This window comes from Martes martes (genome assembly GCF_963455335.1).
Source record: "Martes martes genome assembly, chromosome: 16".
NCBI classification, from domain to species: Eukaryota; Metazoa; Chordata; class Mammalia; order Carnivora; family Mustelidae; genus Martes; species Martes martes.
The window spans coordinates 45,877,802-45,894,088 of record NC_137904.1 but is presented as its reverse complement, the minus strand read 5'-3'; the positions used below and the strand labels follow the sequence as shown (position 1 = coordinate 45,894,088).

Below are 16,287 nucleotides of genomic sequence, written 5' to 3'. Positions count from 1 at the left end.
AAAAAAAAAAAGAGATAATACTGGGCTGATCCAGGGCTGTGCTGCATAGCTATGGCAGTTATCAGCCACCCTAAAAGGTATCTAGACAAATGGATGTAAAAGTGCCAGCTCCAGGGGCACCTGGGTGGCGCAGCTGGCTGGGTGTCTGACTCTTGGTTTCAGCTTGGTTGTGATCTTGGGGTGAGACTGAGCCCCCAGTCAGGCTCTGTGCTCAGCATAGAGTCTGCTGGAGGCTCTCCCTCTCCCTCTGCTCCCCGCCCACCATGCTCTCTAATAAGTTAATTAATCAATCTTTAAAAATAAAAATAGGGGCGCCTGGGTGGCTCAGTTATCAAGCATCTGCCTTCGGCTCAGGGCATGATCCCAGGGTCCTGGGATCGAGTCCTGCATCAGGCTCCCTGCTCCATGGGAAGCCTGCTTCTCCCTCTCCCACTGCCCCTGCTTGTGTTCCCTCTCTTGCTGTGCCTCTGTTGAATAAATAAATAAAATCTTAAAAAAACAAAAAAATAAAAACGCCAACTTCTGAAGTGGCACGTATGGGGAGGTGTGCTGTGGGAATGGGGCTGTAGGCCTGGGTGAGATGGAGGATAATGTCTGGGGGAAAGAAACCACCACCAAAGCCGAGCTGATCCAGGGTGGAGGGCCAAGAAGAGCAGAAAGGTCACGAGCCAGATATCACCAAGGAAAATACTGATTTGGATCAGATGGGCTCATAATGCACAGACAGACTTATAAATCAAAGCCAAGAGTCTCCAAGGTCTTCGTAGAGAAGCTACATAAAATACTATGATTTTATTAGCAACCACAGATATATCATTTTTCTCACTTTACACTTATCCTGTTTCACGCAGAAGGACTAATTCTCATGAATTATCAATCCTACATCTTAAATAACATATCGCTGAAAAAATAAGTTAAAATGCACTACGTAATAAGTGCAGACACAAAGTGCAGCTGGCAACTGAACACGTGAAACAAGGCTGAATCAGTGGTACTGGGATCCCATTTGGTTTCCAGAAAGTGATACACTTCGCCCATCTTTGTCAGTCCCCCAGAGCAATCAGAAGCTGGATGATAAATATGAACTCAAAAGGCTAAAACACTGAAGACCAGACAGGATCACTCGAGTCAGTTTTACGAGGAAATGCTCAGTCCCTTGTCTGCCAACAGTGATCTGCTGTAGTCCCACCCCCACTGTTGTCCCTACTGCGTGACGAGACCCCCTCCATCATCCAGCCTCCAGGCCAAGTGGAATCCCAACCCTGGGAGAGTTGCTGCTGATCACTACAGCATACCGCCATTCACACCTGACCTGGGGGGGCAGGGGTTCTCTCTCTCAGATATACCTCTGGCATATCTACTTCCCAAAAGACTATGTCAGCGCCCTGCTGGGACGTGTGCACAGGAAAGGTTATTTGCCAGGGGACGTGGTACTGACAACGTTTGCCGTTCCTCATAAATAACCAGCTCTAAACCTAAAAGACCACTGTCTCGGGGCGCCTGGATGGCTCAGTGGGTTAAAGCCTCTGCCTTCGGTTCAGGTCATGATCCCAGGGTCCTGGGATCGAGCCCCGCATCGGGCTCTCTGCTCAGCGGGGAGCCTGCTTCCCCCTCTCTCTCTCTGCCGGCCTCTCTGCCTACTTGTAATCTCTCTCTCTCTCTGTCAAATAAATAAATAAAATCTTTAAAAAAAAAAAAAAAAGACCACTGTCTCTGCTGTGGGCAGAGGGGGCCACCTTGTCAAGAACAAGATTTCAGTTTTGACCCTCAAAAAAGAGCTCACATGGAAATCAACTTGTGGTGGACTCCCTCAGAAAAGCTGTTCCCAGATTTCCCCACTCCGAGTTTGAGAGGCAACTGTGGAGCATACACAGCCTCCCCTGCGCTGGGGTCAGGAAGAAAGGGGTGTCGGTACTCATAAAGGAATTTAAATTCTGGCCTGAGGACACTCGAACCTGCTCCAAGTGAATGAGTGCAGCTCCCTGTGTGACTGACAGGAACCTCAAGCTGAGTGTCTCCCGGGACCAACAATTCACTCATGTCACTCACCACCATTAAGAGAATGGTTAGAGCAACCTAGGTTTTGTAAAAAGCAGATGTGGCACGATCAGGAGGTCCAGCAACTGTGTGCCAGAACTGATTTCTTTTACATCGGCTCAAACACACGTGCCTACGTGTCACACACCGGGGCAGAACCTTTGAACAAGTGGGTCTCTGGCATCTCAGAGATGCTAAGTTGGCAGGGAAAACAGCCTGTGCAGTCCCTTGGCTGGGGAGACCGTCTGTAAGCCCACCTCCGCCTCTGTTTCTATCCCGAAAGACTAACCATCTACCCCCACTCCACAGAGGAAGGTGCTGGCGCAGGGCCGGGCCCTCTCATCAGAAGGCATCTTTGATGTTCTTGAGCTGGCGCACGGCCAGGTCCACCGGGAGGCTGAACTTGAGGCTGCTGAGGCGACTGAGCAGGTTGAGGGCGCTCTCAAAGCCTGTGTGCGCCATGTAGCTCCAGGGCTGGTAGTGGGGCTCGATGAGGGACCCTGACTTGCAGATCAGGTTCACCCAGGACACGAGGCGCTGCTCGTTCAGGGCCATGCACACCAAGGCCTTCAACTCGGAGTCTGCGCTGCGTTTAAAAGGGTCGTGCTCCGTCAGCACCATGTGGATGGCTGTCAGAAGGCTCTGCTTGGGGGTCACCACGGTGCCTCCCGTAACTGGCAAGGCAAAGGACTGGGAGAGCTTCCGAGCAGGGGATTCCACGTAAGCGCGGCCGTTCTTAGCATGGTAGTACTTTACAAAGAGCTCCCAAGGGTGCATGGCCTCGGGGGCCGAGGAGAAGGCCGGCAGCAAACAGGCGATGGGGGCCATGACCAGGCTCATCCCCGGCGAGGCGGCGTAGAGGCCATGGGCCAGCAGGTCCCTGATGGCCACTGTCAGCTCCTTCCGCACGGCAGTGGTCAGCTCGTCCTTGCCTCCTAGGGACAGGTCTTGGAGGCTGGCGGAGGTGATGACGTGGTCATGCGGTTGGTGCCTCAGGGCCAGTTGCCTCACCCTGTCTACTGAGATCTCCAGCCTCTTCAGTAAGGGGGCGTAGTCCCCATCAGCCTGGCCCCTCTGCCACAGGGTTTGGGGGATCTGGCCCGTGGCGCAGCCCAGCTGGCTAACAGCAAAGATCTGGAGCACGGCCAGCGCGCGCTGCATGAGGCGCAGCCCCGACTGCTGAACCTTCTTCACGTCCTCTGCCGTCGCTGTTTAGGAAATGCAATGGCTCATCAGCAGGGGCCATAGTGGCACAGAAGTGCACTCAGCAAGTCACGAGCTGAGATCTAGTCTTGCTTCTGAGCTCCAGTATGGGTCCCCCGTGAAGCCAAGAGCCACCCAGGAGGTCGCTGGGCTTAACTGTTTTGGGTTAATCAGAGCTATATTGAGATATAGAGCATATACCATATAAATCATGCATTTAAGCGTACAAAGCAGGGATTTTTAGTATATTTACAGAGTTGTGCACCCAGCGTCCCAAAAAGAAACCCTGTACTGTTAGTATTTTCCATTCCTGTTCTCCCCAACCCTGTAAGACCCAGGCTGTTTGTATTTCCCACTGCCATCCTCCCCAAGCTCGTAAACCCTGGGCAGCCACTAATCTACTTCTTATCTCTCTAGACCCGCCTGTTCTGGAAGCCATACTTACTCCGGCTGTTTCCTGGAGGCAGTCTGCTGCCACCCGTTCTCGTGGAGCCACTTCCAGTCTTCCCACCGGCCTTGCACTCACAGGGCACGCTCTCTGCCTGCAACGGGCTTCCCACTTCATCTGTAGTCAGCAGTTACAAAGCAGAGGAAAAAGAATATTCCCCAGTGCCTCCCACATGGTAAGACTTTTTACAAATATCATCTGATTTGTGTGGAACAGTGACTGGCTCAATACATATTTGCAAAATGAGGGAGGCATGAATCACCCTTTCATGGGTGAGGACAGTGGGGCTAAGGAAGTTAGGCACCTGCCTAAGAACCTCAGGCCAGGAAGTGGCGGAACTGGGATCTGAACTATCTGGTTCTAAAATCCATGTTTTTGGGGCACCTGGATGGCTCAGTTGGTGAAGCGTTTGCCTTCAGCTGGGGTAGTGATCCTGGGATCCTGGGATTGAGCCCTGCATCGGGCTCCCTGCTCCCTCTGCCTGCAGGGGGCCTACTTCTCCGTCTCCCTCTGCCTGCCTCTCCTCCTGCTTGTGTTCTCTTTCCATCAAATAAATAAATAAAATCTTAAAAGCTTTAAAAAAAAAAAAGAAATCCATGTTTTTGGGGTGTCTGGCTGGCTCAGTTGGCGAAGCATGTGACTCTTAATCTTGGAGTTGTGGGTTGGAGCCCCCCCACTGGGTGTAGAGATTACTTAAAAATAAAATCTTTTAAAAAAATAAAAGTCCCTGTTCTTTCCGTTCTACCATGCTGGCTCCTTTACTGAGTGATCAAACTTCCTACAAAGTACATCAAGAACTGGCACCTTCAGGTACCAGTACTTGGATTATGTATAATTATTACTTTTAAAAGATTTTATTTATTTGAGAGAGAGAGAGAGAGAAAGCACACATGACACATGTACACAGAGGGAGAGGGAGAAGCAGACTCCCTGCTGAGCAGGACCCTGAGATCATGACCTGAGCCAAAAGCAGATGGTTAACGGACTGAGCCACCCAGTCGTCCCTAGAAATAATCATTATGACATCTGTCCACCCTTCTCTTCCCATCCCCTCCTCTGACCTTGGATGAAGTTGATGAACATCTCGAGGTCTCGGATCTGAGTTTTCAACTGCTCAACCAACTGCTCTTTCACTCGGGCTGGGTTGACAATCTGAGCCACAGCTGCATCCACACGCTGCCGGAGCTCGTCGGTGGACAGTGAGCTGATGTCTTCATTCAGATTCATGTCCAGTTTCTTTATTAATTCATCTATGATCACCTATCAAGACTACAAGCAATGAGCACAGCCTCTGGAATTTTTGGAGAGTGGGTTAGGAAGAAGAGTATTTGCTAGTATGCTGCGAAAATCAAATACAGAACTCCCAAATTTGTGAGAGAAAGCAATGCAACTGGTGGTCAAGGTGAGAGGACGGAGCTACTTCCCCTATAGCAACAAGGACCCTTGGTTCCTCTCAGACAGAAATGGCTCCTCTCAACTGTAAGTTTTCTACCAGGCCAGGCAACTTTCAGGGCAACAACAGTGTGAATAACCCGTAGAGACTGAGGATCCAAAAAGCCTCAGAGTTAGCTTCCCCCCAGGCCTCCAAGGGAATACTGACTTCCTGTAGTTTCTAGTTCTCCTTCTCTCTTCTTGCCCTACACTAGGCACCTAAACAAAAATCTCTACTGAACTTCAGTGTGTCAAATATACCCTATATACCAAATATAACCTAGTGACAATATTTGGGATAGTTTGAAATCCAGATAATGTATAAGTCCAGCTCAGCCAGAGAAACAGCCACATCAGAGTGAGAGACAAACCTGTCTGTAGGGGAAACTGTAGCTGTATTTCTACCCAGGCGCTGCTTGAATAAATATGGCATTACAGCCAGTCTGGATTCCTGGAATATTTATCAACTGGTGGTGGGGAAAAAAGCTGATTTACACTGTAGGATGTGTCTAAATAGAAGTGTTTTAATGATCAGATGGAAAATTATTATTATTATAATATGTTATTACTCTTATTACTAATAACCACCAAAAGGAAAGAGCTGAATTATCATATTATAAAGCTTTGGAACCTGCGTTTCCATGTGTGAATAAAGGCTGTCCCATTTCTCTTTGATTTGGGCCAGCAAAGGGATTCTCAGGAAGGCCAAGGGCAAACAAGCTAAGAAAGAATGTTTCTGTGAGCTCTGGAAGGGACCAGGTAACCTCAGGCAGTGGTGAAGGCGGCTCTAGTGTCTGCTCACCCGCTGTCTTTCCAAGACCACGGACTGCGGCAGGGAGTCGTAATTGCCCTCTTGATAAGCAAACGTTTCCAGGTCATCTAGCTGGGTTTTGAGCTGTAGTATAAGTTCCTTCTGCTTCTCCCTTTGGGTTTCCAGACGTTCCCGTTTTTCCTGTTCACTCTAAGACAAGAAAATACTTAGGTCTATCTCACAGGAAAAGGAAAAAATCAGGGCACATTAAGAATCTTCTCAAGCTAAAAATGACTTGTGAAACATAAAACGTTTCCAAATAATCCCAAGGAAATGCAGAATTCATGAGAGAGGGTAAAAAAAAAACAACCGAGAACAAAGATTTCCTCCAGGGTAATTTATTAAAAGTGTTTTCTTTAAGAAAGTGTTTGTCCCTGTCAGAAATAGAATATGAATACAATGGAGACTTTTGTTAAGATAGCCTTCCCCCCCCAACCAAATGTCTAGTTAGGACTGAGACAAACTTATCTTAGCCAAGACAGCCTCCCAGGAACTAAACATGCCATTCTCCACAGCCAATTACCACAGATCAACTCCTGAATACTTCCTGCAGCCAAATTTTGCAAGAGAATCTAGAGATAAGGGTGTAGAGAAAGTGATTCCTTTCTCTACTGTTGGCCATGAGGTAGTTTCTGCATTTAAATGATTAAAAACCCTTCAGGGTGGTAAAATGTTGCCAATGCATTCTCAAGTACTAGTTCTTCCTTAACTTTCTTGAGTGTCAAAAACAAAACAAAGCAAAACTAGTCCATCTTGTGTAAGTATAGGGCTGCATTTTAAACCAGCAGTCTATAGGATATTAAATTTAACCTTCAGATGGTACTTACCAAGGCCTCCAGAAGATATGAGAGAGAATAAGTGAAAAACAACAAATTAACTTTTTGTTCAAGCTATTTATTATTATTTTTTAAGATTTTATTTATTTATCTGACAGAGAGACACGGCAAGAGAGGGAACAGAAGCAGGGAACTGGGAGAGGGGGACATAGGATTCTCGCCAAGCAGGAAGCCCAATGCGGGGCTCCATCCCAGGACCCTGGGATCATGACCCAAGCCAAAGGCAGGTGCTTAACCACTGAGCCACCCAGGCACCCCTTGTTCAAGCTATTTAAAAAGCAGTCCTCTTGCTTTAGCTTTACTCAACATGAAAGCAAGCCTTTTCTCAGGATACTTCCTCTCCAAACTTTTCCGTGCTGTGGTTTCCTAGAAACCTGCTGTGGGAGGGCCTGACTATCCTTCAGGTTTCCTGTATCTCCCTAGGAAAAGCTGACCATTTCTCGATCTGCGTTGTATATACACTTCTTTACCTCATGTCGCACTGCAAGTCTTTGTTGAGGATTCTGTCCCCCAGTCAATGAACTCCTTCCAGGGCAAAGGCCTTGACTTTGCACCCCCAATGCCTAGCACCATGTCTGGCACAGGGTAAGCTCCTAATACACATTTGCTGTAGGCTACTGAACTAAAACAGGTAGAGAGCAACACAATCCAAATAATGAGCTCTGACTAGAAGAAGCTGTCTAGCCAGCCCAAGGAGAAAGAATGGGGAAAAGCTGTGGGTATGTGGAGAGAAGGGTGGAACAGTAAACACAGGAGTGCACTGGAAACATTTCAGATTAAAATAAACAAGTCAATATCTACTATTGATATGTCTTCTTGGTTAAAACTAACAAGTGGGGGAAAAAAAGGCACAAATGGATTGTAACTGGAAGAACGAAAAGGTGGAGGACAGCAAGTCTCTTGAGCACCTCCAACAAGCTATCCGCAACTGTGCGCTTCCAGAGTCAAAGACTTCAAGGAAATGTTCTCTTGGCCTGGCTTACAGACTCTCATTACTCACTGGAGGCTGAGTACATCTCATCACAATTAGTAAAGGGGCTTCATTTATGATATCTAGTTATTAGGCAGGATGGGCAAGGAGGTTAAAATACTGGCATTAGGAAATGCATATAATCAGGAGTTTTGTTTCTTTCGGTTACTAAGTGATCCTCTGTTCACCAAAGCTCCCACCCATACAAAGTCTAAAAATCAAAGGCGTTTTCCAGATTCCAGGGAAGCAGGAACAGGCAGCAGATCTAACTTTCCATGGGTTCCAATTCACTTACACTTCATTAACCAGTGTTCTCAACCCCAGGTCGGGGTACTTATCAGCAAATGTCTTCGGGTCTTCGGTATATCACGAGGCAACGGCAAGGTGAGCGGGAGCAGCAGTGCTTTGGTTGGTTGCTGCTCCCCTCTGAATACTCTCCGCTCACCACTCCTCGGTCCCGCACGTCACCGCGTCTGCATCTCTTTCCTTAGATGGACACCCCTCGCCATCATGTTCCCAGGCCTCTCTGTCCCCCTGCCCTTCACAGCAGGACTCACACACCGTCTCACCTCCTCGTCTCGCACGCGCGTAGTACTCACCCAGTCCAGCCGGCTTCTCACCACTGCTACCTCCGTCCGGTCAGCATCGCCGCCACCCACCCAACCTGCTATTCCCATGTCTCTCGGGGTCCGGCCCCAGCTGCTCACCTGGTTCTCGCCCCGCAATCGTGGCCGGTCCCCTCGCAGTCCATCGCCATCGTCGCTGGCGGGGTCCTCGGGCCCCCCATAACCCAGGACGTGAGGGCAGCCGCGGAACGCGAAGTCTTCGAGCTCGCGCAGGAGGCGCTGCTGCTCCGCGGGCGCCCCGCGCACCACCTGGCGCAGGCGGAACTGCACTTGCGCGAAGTGCGAGGACAGCGCGAGTAGTGCCGAGTCCAGCCGCCGCCGCTCGGCCCGCAGACGCCTCAGCGTCCGGCCGGGCGAGTCCGGAGGGGAACCCGGGGCCGCGCCGGGCTCCTCAGCCGCCGCCTCTTCCGAGAACGCGGCCGTCCCAGGCGCGGCCTCCGCTACTGCCCCCACGGGGGCCCAGCGCACGGCCTCGCACGGTGGCAGCGACTCCTCTTCCTCCTCCTCTTCGTCCTTCGCCTTTGGACCAACAGCTGCCACCACCGTTACCGGCTCCGCAGCCGCTTCGACGGCAGCCATCTTCCCGGAAACGCCGCCGCACGTCAGCCGCGCCCCCTCACTGCCATGGCAACGGCGCGCTGTCCGGGAAACCCGAAGGAGCTGATGGGCGGGGCTCTACGTCAAACAGTTCTCCGTCACGGGGGGGCGGGCCTTCCCAGGGGATTTAATTCGGGCCAATAATTTTTTATTGAGCGCCTACTGTGAATCAGACGCTGAATCCCCTGAGCGTTGGAGAAACGGATGAATGAAACCAGGGACAAGTCATTCAGTGTGCATCTAGTGTGGCCCTTGTCCTGGTTCCCCGCCGGTGGGTCGTCTGTTCCTAATCTGTCCGTTTCTGGAGACCCTGAGATGTGAAGGGCTGTCGGGATTATGCTCTTCCAGAGTCTCTCCGGAGTGCAGATCCCTTGGCTGTAGGGCCATGTTCCCCCCTCCTCTAAAGACTTCCCCGACCATATAAGGAGAGCCAGCTGCTGGGAGCGTCCCCAGGATCTAAAGATAGCAGTCCCTGGCTCAGAGTCCAAGCGCCACTGGGTAGCGGGGAGCCGCCATGGCAAGGTGAGTGTTAACTTTTCCTTGGAGATTCCTTGTCCCACATTTTCTGGGCGCTCTGGGTCTTGCGAGTTCCCATGGAAACCCCACATTCCAGGTCTCTGTAATTTTGGGGTTTAGGAATGTTCTTCATAACACTCTCCCTCACAACTCTGGCAGTCTGGATTCTCCCCAAGTTCACCCTCACTCCACCCCCCCAACTCCCATCACTCCCCTTTCACCCCCTTCTGTCTCATTTAGCTCCACTATGACAGGACCATAGCATAAAACGTCCCTAAATTTTCCCTTCCTTCCGCCTTACCCAAATGCCCTCAGTCTTCCCTCTCCCACTCCTATGAAGCCCCACCGCAACTCCTCTGCAGGCAGCATGCCCGGACGCTGTGGTACGACAGGCCCAAGTACGTGTTCATGGAGTTTTGTGTTGAGGACAGCACAGATGTCCATGTGCTCATCGAAGACCACCGTATTGTGTTCAGGTAATGGCCCTCCTCTCTGAAGGTCCTGGTTTCCCGGAACCTGTCCCTTCACCTGATGCCCCCACGCTCAGCCTGCGGCATTTCCTCAGCTCCATTGTCTCCTCAGCTGCAAGAATGCCGATGGAGTGGAGTTGTACAATGAGATTGAATTCTATGCTAAGGTGAACTCCAAGGTAATTGTGGGGTGGGACAGTCACGTCTGGATGGAAAGACTGCCTGGAAAATTGGGAGATTCATTCTAAACTTCACATCCTATGAATGAGGCTCTCTATCTGGCAGGACTCCCAGGATAAGCGCTCCGGTCGCTCCATTACTTGCTTTGTGAGGAAATGGAAGGAGAAGGTGGCCTGGCCCCGACTCACCAAGGAGGATATCAAGGTAGGTATGTGGGGAATGGCCTGCTCTTTCTCCTGTGCTATCTCTGCACCTGGGGACATAAGTCAGGGAATCACCCTTGGCTCCTTTCCCACCAACATTCAATCACTCAAAAGCCCTATTTGACTTCCTAAATATTTCTTGATCTTTTACTTCATCTTTTCCTAATTCAGGCCTCATCCATCACTGGGTGAGGCTCAGGGCATATTTTCAGCCCCACCCTCAATCCATCCTTCACATTGCTCCCAGCATGGTCTAAAACATCCATTTGACCCTGTTACCCTTCCACCTAAGACCCTCCAGTGACTTCTTCCCCGCTAGAAGTTGAAAATTGGCTATCTCCTGACTGATCTGGCTCTCGGATTTGTTTTCGTAGTCTTCACAGTATTTACAAATTACGTTGATTGGTGATTGACATTTAGTTTTGATTAGTTGCTGACCTATAAAAATGTGGAGATTTCATGTAAAACTCCAGATTATCAGCTTTTCTTAGAAAATGGAGACCCTGATCACACTGGTCTAAATTCCCAAATGCCAGGGGTGCCTAGCTGGCTTGGTCTGTAGAACACGTGGCTCTTGATCTCAGAGCTGTGAGTTCAAGCCCCATGTGCAGAGATTACTTAAAAAAATAAATAAATTCTAGGGGCGCCTGGGTGGCTCAGTGGCTTAAGCCTCTGCCTTCATCTCAGGCCATGATCTCAGGGTCCTGGGATTGAGCCCCACATCGGGCTCTCTGCTCAGTGGGGAGCCTGCTTCCCTCTCTCTCTCTCTCTGCCTGCCTCTCGGCCTACTTGTGATCTCTGTCTGTCAAATAAATAAATAAATAAATCTTTAAAAAAAATAAAAATAAAAATAAAAATTCTCAAATGACTTGAGATGGAGCTTTAAATGGAGCATGCGCACCATGGCACTTTAATCCTTTTCATTAGTTCCCTAACTCTTTCAGGCATTTGATCTTTGGGTTGAAATCCAAACACTATAGCATGACATATAAGCTCATGATCTGGCTACTCTTCCCTTCTGTAGCATTAGATCCCGTTAGCCGTTGCCTTAAACTTCACATTCCAGCCATAGCAAATGGCCTGCAGCTCTTTGGCCACATACCAGGCTATTTCTCACTAATTTACCTTTGCTCAAGCTGTGTCTTCTTCCTGGAAAGCCTCCATCATCAGTACCTGTGCCCACCCAATCCTGGCTCATCCTTTGAGTCTCTGCTACTCTAAGAAGCCTAGGTTCCTATAGCTCCTGTCTGGGTTTCCATAGTATCCCCTGTGTAAGCCCCCACCACACTTTCCACCCTGTATTATAATGACTTATTTAGATTTCCCTTCCCCACTTGCTTCATGATGGTTGGGGCTATATATCAAAAACATTTGAATAATCCCAATGCCAAGCTCAGAGTCTGGCACATGGTATGTGTTCAATAAGTAGCTGTTAAATTAACGAGGAAATAACTTCCTATCTAAGTGCAGGAACTTGGAACACAGGTCTCCAAAGGTTTTCTCCCAACTCCAGGCAATGTAGCTTGTTGGTCTTGCTTGGTTGACTCCTAGATACTTTATGACTCAGTTAGCTTTCCAGATGTATTACTTACCTCTTTAGTCACTCGGCTTCTGGAGGGCAGAATTTCTATGCTTTTCTGTCCCCTACAATGCGTGGCCTTGTGTGTGGGACTTAGTAGGTTCCTGGCCAATCTTTGTGGATGATGATGACGGCATTCTAGAGAGGGATTAGTCCAAGAGGTTCTTTTGGGAAGACAGCGCCCCCCCTTGACCTTCTTTGCCCCACGTGTGCCCCGTGCACACAGCTATGCTCTTCCTCCTACTTCTGCGCTTCCCCTATGACGCTCTGCGCTTTCCTCTTGCAGCCAGTGTGGTTGTCCGTGGACTTTGATAACTGGAGGGACTGGGAAGGGGATGAAGAGGTGGAGCTGGCTCAAGTGGAGCATTATGCAGAGGTAATACCGTTTCCTGCCCCTCCTGCTCGTTCTCTGCGTCTCCCTGGACCCATTTCTCTGGAGGACTGTCATCAGGGCTAGACAGACATACACGAACTCCCCTCATTGGTGCTCATATTCTTTACATGTTGTGGGCAATGTTTATTCAGTAGGATGAGAGAAAGGAGTACTAGTGACACCACATATACGCATTCACTCACTAGTTACTAGTTACTAGTTCACTCACTAGTTACTTGTTACTAGTTACTTTGAGAAAGTTTGGCAAAACCTTTCCCAACTCTTCTGTAACTCTTGTTCTCTCTTCTGTTTTCTCTGTGTGTGTGTGTTTTCTGAGCTGCACAACTTCATGGGAAGCTCAGACTAGGCAGTATAAAAATTCACATCATAAAACAAATTACTAGTTTCCCATTAAGTTGCCATACATTATTTGGTTTTAGAATTTCAGCTACTGTTTATTCAAGTTGCAGAAACACTGACAGACCCTAGTGTGGATTAGTAAGGAGGATGCTCTGTGTGTGTCGATTTCCTTTTATTTATTTTTTTTAAAGATTTTATTTATTTATTTGATAAACAGCAATCACAAGTAAACAGAGAGGCAGACAGAGAGAGAGGGGGAAGAAGGCTCCCTGCCAAGCAGAGAGCCCAACATGGGGCTCGATCCCAGGACCCCAGGATCATGACCCGAGCCAAAGGCAGAGGCTTTAACCCACTGAGCCACCCAGGTGCCCCTCGATTTCCTTTTAAAAAGGGGATCAGGGTGCCTGGCCGGCTCAGTTGGTGGAATGTACATCAGCTCTTGATCTCAAGACTGTGAGTTCGAGCCTCACATCAGGTGTTACTTAAAAATAAAATGTTAGGGGCGCCTGAGTGGCTCAGAGGGTTAAGCCTCTGCCTTCAGCTCAGGTCATGATCTCAGGTCCTGGGTCCTGGGATTGAGCTCCACATCAGGCTCTCTGCTCAGCAGGGAGCCTGCTTCCCTCTCTCTCTCTCTGCTTGCCTCCCTGCCTACTTGTGTTCTCTGTCAAATAAATAAATAAAATCTTTAAAAAATACAATAAAATGTTAAATAAAAATAAAAATAAATGAAAAGGGGATCTATTTACTTTTCTCCAATTTGTTCTGGTGATGTGTTAGGGGCTGTAACGATGGGGCAGTTTTTTGGCTGGGACCATTCTCCTGTGGCCCATCAATATACGGGTTGCTCTCCCCCTGCCCTTCTTTTCTCTCATAATCGCTTTCCTCTTTCCACTAGCTTTTGAAGAAAGTCAGCACCAAGAGACCTCCCCCTGGCATGGATGACCTGGATGTAAGTAAAGCCTGCCTCTCAACCCTTCATTTTCCTTTTAGTGCTAAAAAATGAGATACTAGAAAGCTCTTGTCCTGTTCTCTAGCACACAGTAGTTCTCAGTGCATGGCAGCCAAATTTGAATTTGACACAGGAGGTTGAATGTTCTTCTCCAGGCTGTAGAAAACCCCAACAAAGCAAGACCCTCCTCCCTCCTGTCTCCCTTTTGCTTCTCTATCCTAGAGCCAACCTGGCCCCCTGGACTGTCTTTACAGCTTTTGGGAGCAGTGGCATGAATTGGAATTCTGAAACCAAATGATGCTTGACACAGCGCTGTTTACTGAACACCGGGGGTTGATTTTATTTTCCAAAGTATAAACCCTTCCGTGTTAGCCTGCCAGGAAGTTGTGTGATTTAGAAAATCACAAAAGAAAACTTGGAGAGCAGGAAGGAGTGAGAAGAGTTGATGAACACAAATGCTCATGCTTTGCAGATTCTACAGGTGCTTTTGTCTTTTTTTTTTTTTCTTTCCCTAGGATGATTCTGACAGTGCTGATGCAACAAGTAATTAACTTCTCTGCGGCAGAGCTGGGAAGAAAGCTGGGGCGTCTTCCTTTTTTAAAAAATTTATTTGACAGAGAACGCATATGAGCGAGCAGGGGAAGGGGCAGAGGGAGAGGGAGAGAGAATTTCAACAGACTCCCCGCTGAGCACAGAGCCTGATGTGGGGCTCCATCCCAGGACTCTGAGATCATGACCTGAGCTGAAATCAAGAGTCGACCACTTTACTGACTGAGCCACCCAGGCGCCCCTTTTGTGAAGCTCCTTTAAGGGTCCTCTTCATGTATTATTTCTTCTTCCTTGGCACCTGAGTATGGCTGCATCAGATGGCAGGATAGGAGAGGAGTAGGCTGTTGGGGCTCCTGAGTTCCTACCAGTTACCTGTAATCTTTGTGTTTGGACCAGTCATCAGGTCTCTGTCGAGTATTTGAGCATGTGTATTTACTTGGTAGAGCAAAAGCCAAAGAAGCAGCAGATAGATTGTAATAAATCTGTAAGAACTGTTCTCTGTCTCTTTTCTTCTTGCACTTGTTCCACCTGGAGGCAGACCTCTTCTACCTCTGTTGTTCCTCTCGAGGGGAGGGGTGGTGTCACAGATCCTTGTCCTCATTGTTGAGACTGGAAGCGGAAGGATGTTGGGAGCAGGCTTGTAACCAAACTGGGGAACTTTCCCATGCCCAGGTCAGTGCTCCTGTTTCTCAGACCATAACCAGCCTTTGCTATATTGCTACCCCTAGAACCACGTACCTACTGCCACCCCTAGAACTAGCCAGAAACCCGCCTCAGCTTTCTGCATACTCCAGAAATTTCTTTATACTTTCAAAGCTAATTGTTACATTAGTGAATGCCTTTATTTGTCTACTCTTCTCTTAATTGGCTACCTCATTCATCCATAAACATTTCTTGAGTGCATAATGTGTACTTAAAAAAATGCCATACCCAGACTTTGCCCTTGAACTCATAGTAAAATACTAAGATTTCTTTAATACTTTATAGGGTTTATATTGCTAATATATAGACATAGTTCAACAATTAAAATAGTATAGAAGGGCATAAAATTTATTAAAGCTTTTTTTTTTTTAAGATTTTATTTATTTATTTGACAGTTAGAGATCACAAGTAGGCAGAGAGGCAGGCAGGGGGTAGGGAAGAAAGCTCCCCGCTGAGCAAAGAGCCTGATGTGGGGCTCGATCCCAGGACCCTGGGATCATGACCTGATCTGAAGGCAGAGGCTTTAACCCACTGAGCCACCCAGGCACCCCTTATTAAAGATTTTTTAAAAAGATTTTATTTATTTATTTGAGAGAGAGAGAGAGCCAGTGAGCGCACACGAATTGGGGGGAGGGGTAGAGGGAGAGGAAGAAGCAGATTCCCCGCTGAGCAGGGAGCCCCACATGGGGTTCAATCTCAGGACCCCAAGATCATGACCCAAATGGAAGGCCAACCAACTGAGCCTTCCACTTCATAGGCTAGGTGCCCTGAAGGGTATAAAATTTAAAGTAGAATTTGTACTCCCTCAATAAGAGTAACCACTTTTTTTTTTTCAAAGATTTTATTTATTTGAGAAAGAGAGACAGAGAGACAGAGCCCAAGCAGGACGAAGTCAGAGGGATACGGAGACTCCCTGCTGAGCAGGGACTCCCCCCCCTTCCCCCAACATGGGGCTTGATCCCAGGATTTCGGGATCATGACTTGAGCCAAAGGCAGATGCCTAACCAATTGAGCCACCTAGGTGTCCCTCTATAACCAGTGTTAACAGTTTTTAATTATTTTATTTATTTATTTGACAGAGATCACAAGTAGGCAGAGAGGCAGGCAGAGAGAGAGGGGGAAGCATGCTCGCAGCTGAATAGAGAGCCTGTTGTGGGACTTGATCCCAGGGCCCTGAGATCATGACCTGAGCTGAAATCAGAGGCTTGACCCACTGAGCCACCCAGGCACCCTGCAGTTTTTAGTTTTTTTTTTTTTTTTTTTTTAAGATTATTTATTTATTTATTTGACGGATAGAGATCACAAGTAGGCAGAGAGGCAGGCAGAGAGAGAGGAGGAAGCAGGCTCCCTGTGGAGCAGAGAGAACCGATGTGGGGCTCGATCCCAGGACCTTGGGATCATGACCTGAGCCGAAGGCAGAGGCTTTAACCCACTGAGCCACCCAGGC

General features: G+C 48.5%; 2 protein-coding genes across 4 annotated transcripts; one reads left to right on the top strand and one right to left on the bottom strand.

Moving 5' to 3' along the window:
* Positions 1 to 761: 761 nt before the first annotated feature.
* Positions 762 to 9,047, bottom strand: RUNDC1 (RUN domain containing 1). The gene is made up of 5 exons (XM_080825989.1): positions 8,444 to 9,047; positions 5,922 to 6,080; positions 4,750 to 4,948; positions 3,686 to 3,805; positions 762 to 3,245 (listed from the first exon to the last, which is right to left on the bottom strand). The coding sequence occupies exons 1-5, from the start codon at positions 8,939 to 8,941 to the stop codon at positions 2,380 to 2,382; spliced, it is 1,842 nt and encodes a 613-aa protein (XP_080682115.1). The 5' UTR covers positions 8,942 to 9,047; the 3' UTR covers positions 762 to 2,379.
* Positions 9,048 to 9,073: 26 nt separating this feature from the next.
* Positions 9,074 to 14,634, top strand: PTGES3L (prostaglandin E synthase 3 like). Of its 3 annotated transcripts, none has more exons than XM_080825991.1 (7): positions 9,074 to 9,481; positions 9,838 to 9,951; positions 10,058 to 10,124; positions 10,231 to 10,329; positions 12,194 to 12,283; positions 13,536 to 13,589; positions 14,105 to 14,634. In XM_080825991.1, the coding sequence occupies exons 1-7, from the start codon at positions 9,474 to 9,476 to the stop codon at positions 14,138 to 14,140; spliced, it is 468 nt and encodes a 155-aa protein (XP_080682117.1). In that variant the 5' UTR covers positions 9,074 to 9,473; the 3' UTR covers positions 14,141 to 14,634. The 3 variants fall into 3 exon arrangements, with proteins under 3 accessions (XP_080682117.1, XP_080682118.1, XP_080682119.1); XM_080825992.1 differs by having other exon boundaries at positions 9,110 to 9,481; positions 9,791 to 9,951; XM_080825993.1 differs by having other exon boundaries at positions 9,456 to 9,481; positions 9,816 to 9,951.
* Positions 14,635 to 16,287: the final 1,653 nt, after the last annotated feature.